The sequence below is a fragment of the Myotis yumanensis genome, unplaced genomic scaffold, assembly GCF_028538775.1.
Source record: "Myotis yumanensis isolate MYYU_CA2020_CCGP unplaced genomic scaffold, mMyoYum1.0.hap1 SCAF_6, whole genome shotgun sequence".
Lineage (NCBI taxonomy): Eukaryota > Metazoa > Chordata > Mammalia > Chiroptera > Vespertilionidae > Myotis > Myotis yumanensis.
The window spans coordinates 19,809,771-19,816,456 of record NW_027223757.1 but is presented as its reverse complement, the minus strand read 5'-3'; the positions used below and the strand labels follow the sequence as shown (position 1 = coordinate 19,816,456).

The window sequence follows — 6,686 nt, the reverse complement described above, 5'->3', positions numbered from 1 at the left end:
GAATCATTGATTGGCTGCCTCCTGCATGCCCCCCTACTGGGGATCAAGCCCGCAACCCAGGCATGTGCCCTTGGCCGGAATCGAACCTGGGACCCTTCAGTCCGCAGGCCGACGCTCTATCCATTGAGCCAAACCAGCTAGGGCCTGTTTATTTATTTTGATTTGATTTGAGAAATACCAGGGTCCAAGTTACACTTTCATGGGTGCATTTGTTTTTAAAAGGCACACTTCATATTTGCTAAGTCTTTGGGTTAGGGTATGACCTTGCTCTTAACTCAATGTGCCCACCTTTGAAAGTCTAATGCCCAGGAGCTGCACATTTGGGGGCTGGGGGCTGCCTCCTTGGTCTGACCATTGCTTGGAGACGTTTCTCCTGATGTTCATTAAAATGCTAAGCCAGTGAGATAAGACGATGAAAGAGAAGCTGCCCACTCTACAATGACCACGTACTAACGACTTGCACGGGAATCAACAGGGAGAGTACATAGCAACTTGGCACGTGTCACTTTCCCATAAACCACCTCCTATTCCAGTTTCCATTTCTTCCCTTTCATTAGAATATGCCTTTGTTCCTTACGAACTTTCCTTTATTTTCCCCATTAGCGCCGCCCCCCCCGCCCCCCACACACACTTTTTAAATTTCACAATCGGTTTTATTTCTCAAGTTCTTAAAGCTTCCTTCCCTTTGGAGGCCTGCAATGTCTATGGCTGAAGTTGAAGGAAAGCCTCTTTGTTCTTTTAGGCTGGGCGAAGGGATGGCGGTGGGTCTATGGGAACAGTGGCCAAGTTTGGCTCCAAAGATGTGAGCTGACCATAAGGGCAGATTCACTTAAGCTTTATTATCCCTTTCAGTGGTGCTCCTATCTCCAGTGCCTAGCACGGCCTGGCCACTTGGTAAATTTCCAGTGTTGCTGGACTAACCGAACCCTGCTTTGCTTGGAGGCTGACTCTCCAGAATCAAAAAGTTGCAAAATGGCAGCCAGGGGCTGTATTTCAGTCCACAGACAGGTCTCTCAGGGCTTGCACAATGTTCCCTGAAACGTCTGAAAATGCCTTTAGGTGGAAAAGGTCCCATCCAGTTGCACATTCCCCATCCCTCCCTTGTGTCTTAACCCTAGCCTGCTTCTCCCCTTCCAGGCTCTTCTCTGCCATCATGACCCTGACTTCCTTGGTGAAGACTGAGACTGTATCCCCAGGAAGGAATGGGGGAAAGGTTTCCCCCTTCTTGAGGGACACTGCTCCACTCTAAGGATGCTCCATGCCTTGCCTCTATCTTAACATGATGCTTAGAATCCAGTGAGGTTTAAAAGTCTTTTTTTTGTTATATAGACTTTAAACCAGAAAAGAAAAATCCCCAATGGGTGTGAATCCTACTTGACATAACAATAGAATTTTTTTTATTATTGGCATTACTACAGATGTCCCATATTTCCCTCTCCTTTGCCCCTTCCACTCAGCCCCTGCCCCACCCCAGGCTTTCCTCACACTATTGTCTGTGTTCATGGGCTATGTATGTATTTCAGTTTTGAATTTTTTGTTGCTCTTCACATCGGCTGGGACATAGTTTGACAAACAATTCTCAATCCTGCAGTCCTTACACAGCTAGTGAGTACCCGTGTGATACCGTCCCAGGTTGATGTTGTTCCTGTTCTCATGCTCTCCTCCTATTGACAAGTTTTCTTAAAAATCACACATATGTACAGAGGTATCTGCAATTAAGATTTTATTTCATTCATGTCAGATATAACAAGTGCAATTTGAATGTACAAATTCTGAACAAAACATAAAAAAAGGAAATGAAAACTAACAGAGCAAAACTTGTTTAAGCAGATTCATGCAAAGAAAGGAACACTAGATATCATAACCCTGTTTTTACCTGGAATGATGACATAGGCAAAAGACTGCTAACAGACCTCCAGGGGAGGGGTGGGATGGGGGGAAGTAGGGGAGACAGGAAAGGAAATTCTATACCAGAAAAAAACAAGAGCAACTAAAGAGGGGTGGAACTTGCCCAGAATTCAGACAGCATGCTGCAAACCTACTTCCTACTTTTAAGAGAGACCTTGAATTAATGTTCAATCCTGAAATTACATCCAAAGGCTGATAAAATAATTTACCTTTTTGTTGGAAATGCATTCTTGCAAAAGAAACACTACCAGCTATCATTGTATAGGTAATCAAGGGCTTTCATTTAAAGTGCATCTGTATGCTTACATAGTGAGGCGAATTGTTCCACAGAGAAAGGAATCTCTCCGAAATGGAGGTTCTCGAGTGATTGTTTTGGGAAGTCGCCTCCCTGTTCTGTGAGCATTTAGAATCTTTGCTGGTGTTGCTCCCTCACACCCTGCCTTCTTAGTCACCTCTCTCCACAGCCAGCCCTCAAGGAACACCTTCTGGTTTGGAGGACAAGGCAAGATCTGGGACAGAGCTGCTTAGGGATTAGTGTTTCTATGGACAGAACAAGCCCTTCACTGATCTCTGAAAAGCACCTCAATGACAATTAGAGAGAAGCTCAAGATAATCTCATAAATAGTTTCAGATCCTTACAATCCCCCTCCCCCCATGTAACTGCATATTACATGACATTGGACTCTACAAGAGCCCAGCACACAGGGCATCACGATGGTGAGACGGATGCCATTCAACTACATCACCTAAGTTATTTATACTGATATATTTTATTTTTCAATTCCATTACTTATGTACATGATTTTTGGTAATTATAGTAAAGATGCTGGTGAACGTAATTTGTTTAACATTTCATAATACGTGCAAAAGCAAAAACACAGATTTAAGGAAAAGTGATTTTTACAACTATTCGGCCCCAACAAACGATGACAAGCAGTTAGGCAATATCATGACTTGCAAAGTTATACTTAGCATAATGTTGCAATTCAAAATATGGCACAGAATTAACAATACAGAAAACCAGCCGTCCCACTGGCTAAACTTAGCCAGGTTTAGACACTATTTTGGTTTAGGTTGAAATTTGATTATATAAAAAGATTCCTGAAAGTATTGAAAAAGAAACAGTGTACATGAAAGAGAATTCATCAATGTTTATAAAATGCCAAAAAGTCATACTCTGCCCCCCATTGTCCATAAATAATTAATGAAGCCCTCCCTTTCCCCCCACCCCCCCAGCCTCAAAAAGATTTACAAAGATAAATTTAGCTCAGTGAACAGAACCAAAGGATGACTGTTGTTAGACAGTACCTGGTTAAAAGCTCAAGCACTTTCATAGGAATTCATATATATTGTCTCTGGAGGAATATAAATAATCTGATCGCATTGCTCTTCTGAGTTTTGGAGACTTCTCACTGAGGAGTTAACTGTCCTTGTGCTTTGAATAAAACATGAGCTTTAAAGCAGAAAGCTGATGGTATCCAAAATTCACCATCTTCAAAGTTCATTGTGAGAGTTCTTCTCTGCAGCTTTGAACATCAGGATAGAATTGAAAATTTTGAGAGCAGGGCCCAGCTTAATGCTCATAATTTTGACAATGTCTGTTTGCGTCATAAGCAGAAATGCTTCTCCATCAATTTGCTGAAATGGGAGTAAAAGACAAAAGACCGTGAGTTAATCGGATATCGTGTTATGGGGAATAATCAAGTTTAAATTATCAGCTGTCTTATACACAGCAACACTAAAACGCACAGGCAAGGGAGTTCAGGTGTACCAACATTTCCTGATAAACGGATCTTTCTTATCTACAACAACACAGCAAATGTGGACTGGGGGCAGAGTGAAAATTCATTCATCTGAAAAATTGGCTCCCAGGGAAAGGGAAGGTGCCCATACCTTCCAGTGATTACTCAGAGGTGCGGACTTAAGAAGAATGTGGGAAAGTGTGGGGTGCCTCAAATTCAGTTCCTATCATCACAGGTTTTAGTCTAAAATTAGAGATGAAAATAGGTACGCAGATATTTGTGGCTACAATCAAAGGCTTCGGACAAACATATCAGCTACATGCTAATCATTTTTTTAAAATTAGTCTTCCACCATGAAGAAAAAAACTGGTAACATTTCTGGAGTAGCCATAATTATTCTTCACAAACAAAAGAAAAGCAGTTACTAACAAGGGCAATTGACAGTGTAATTGGAAGAACATGAGATTGGTGTTAAGAGTTGTAGACTCTATACTGGTTCTTTCTCTACTTGGGTAACCATGAGAAACCCGTTTCTCGCTCTGCGTCTCCTCCAAGACTAACAGACGATGCTCCTGCAGAATAGCGTACTATGAAGATGATGTCTAGTTTAGTGGGCAGAGTAAAGGAGTGGCATCTTTTAATATGACTTTTAGGTCTTGTGGAGTTCCACCATCTTAAAAGAAATCAATTCACTTCTTTTTCAGTTTTCCTATTTTGTACAAAAAGTAAACCACGCATTTGTTCTATTAGATCACACTGAAAACATTGACAGCGATGTACTGTTCTGAGTTGAATTGTGTCCCTCCCAAATTCATATGTTGAAGTCCTAACTCCCAATAACCTCAGAATGTGCTCTTAAAAAAAAAAGTTTTTATTGATTGGAGAGAGAGAGAGAGAGAGAGAGAGCGAGAGAGGAAGAGAGAAACATCAACGTGAGAGAGAAATACTGATTGGTTCCTGAACCCGAAACCTGGATCTGTGTCCTGACTGGGAATCAAACCAGCGAACTTTTGGTGAACAGGATTAACACTCAACGAACTGAGCCACACCGGCCAGGGTCAGAATGTGATCTTATTTGGAAACGGGGTCATTGTAGATGGAATTAGTTAAGATGAGGTCATACTAGATTAGACTGGGCCCCTAATCCAAGATGACAGGTGTCCTTATAAAAATGGGAAATTTGGAGAAGAGACAGATGATTTGGACACAGAGAAGGAAGATGATTGAAGACAACACCACCTACAGTCAAGGCACAGAGGCCTGGAGCAGGTCCTTTCCTCACAGCCCTGGGAAGAAGAAACCTACTTGTCAAAGACTCCTAGCCTCCAGAATTGGGCGGCAGTACATTTCTGCTGTTTAAGGTTTATGGTATTTTGTTACAGCAGCCCTAGCAAACGACTACTACTCTAAATTCTGCAAACAGTTCATTAAATAAAGGCTGATATAATTAAATAGCTATTTCTTAAGATTTTCCTCTATCCTCAAAAATAAAAAAAAAACCTGTGAATCTAAACTGTCTGTATACTTAATCAGTACTAGTAAGAGCTACAATCATCATGTACCACTTCAATAAACAATTATGTGGGAAAAGTTGCTACTTTCTGGCAAGGAATAGCCTCCTGTCTTAAAGGAGAAGGAAAGACATTCTGATGTTAAATTCTGAGGGTAAGACCTGTTTAGTGGCAGGTCTGAGAAATGCCCTAATGTGTTTTGAGTCATTTGCTCTGGTCATTAGCTTGTGTTATGACAGCCCTCGATAAAGCAAGGCCAAGCAGAGAGGCAGGTCTAATAACAACACTTCACTCAACCACGGCAGACCTTAGCAGAATGAACAATGTGAGAGAAATCTTCCAAATCATGAATGAAAGTGTCAGCTAGCACACCTGCTCCCAAGGAGCTCACTGCAAAGACTGAACTGTGTTACTATAACCTTGGGCTTCACGGAGTCTCCTTCTGAGACTATGTAAGAGTTAAACATGATGGATGACTTATGAATAGGACCATTCAGAGCGCAATGAGGCTGGGATCTGAAAGTTGGAGTGGAATAAAGTTTCGGTAGATTATTATTTTTAAGGTTACACTGAAAAGGGAAAAAATCACCTGAAGCGAGTACCAGTCTATTACAGCTGCTCTGATGCGTGGCCGTAAGGACAGGCCTCGGTTGGGAGAAGGCAAATTTAATTGAGAAAGTACTTTCTAAGAACAAGAATCACTGCAATGTATTATGGCGTTTATTTTTCATTTGTTGCTTTATTTTTTTTAAATATATCTTATTGATTTTTTACAGAGAGGAAGAGAGACGGATAGAGTTAGAAACATCGATCAGCTGCCTCCTGCACACCCCTTACTGGGGATGTGCTCGCAACCAAGGTACATGCCCTTGACCGGAATCGAACCTGGGACCCTTCAGTCCGCAGGCCAACGCTCTATCCACTGAGCCAAACCGGTTAGGGCTCATTTGTTGCTTTTATAATATACCCAGACTGGCCCAACTGCAGAGATTAAGTATCTTGCTAAAGGCCCCAAACTAAGGAGGATTTGGAGTTCAGGGGGGCTCCCACCTTCCATGCCATTGCTCTTCCCACCATGCCCTCGGGTTCTTTTCTAGTGCTTTCCCTCTGCACACCACAGCAGCATGCTCTTTGTCTTCCCAGAGTGTAAATAAATGAGTATATTCACTCATTTAAAAATTACTAAACATCTATTATGTTGCAAACACTCTTCTCGGGCTTGGACATACAACAAATAAAAAACAAACAAAAACAAGCAAGTAAGCAAATAAAAACTCCCTGTGGAGGAGTTTACACTCTAGTAGTGGGAGATTGTAAGCAAAATTAATTAATTAGAAATGAATTAACTAATTAATTCTAAAAGGTGGTTAGTGCTCTGAAAAAAATCAGCTGGTTGAGGAGATGAGCGGGCAGTCAGGGCAGAGATGGATGTGTGGTGGCAGGTGGCAATGTGAAGCAGGATGGTCAGGAAAGGACTAATAGAGAAGGTCACACCTGAGCAGAGGGAGTGAGCCATGTGAACCTC

General features: G+C 41.8%; 1 protein-coding gene across 8 annotated transcripts in view; it reads right to left on the bottom strand.

Annotated features, from left to right (window-relative positions):
* Positions 1 to 3,146: 3,146 nt before the first annotated feature.
* The window catches only part of L3MBTL3 (L3MBTL histone methyl-lysine binding protein 3), a 91,144-nt gene continuing 87,604 nt past the window's right edge, over positions 3,147 to 6,686 (bottom strand). For all 8 annotated transcript variants that reach the window (XM_070417667.1, XM_070417663.1, XM_070417669.1 and 5 more), the window contains one exon: positions 3,147 to 3,546. In XM_070417667.1, coding sequence (XP_070273768.1) covers positions 3,403 to 3,546 — 144 coding nt within the window. In that variant the 3' untranslated portion in view covers positions 3,147 to 3,402. The remainder of the gene's footprint in view (positions 3,547 to 6,686) is intronic.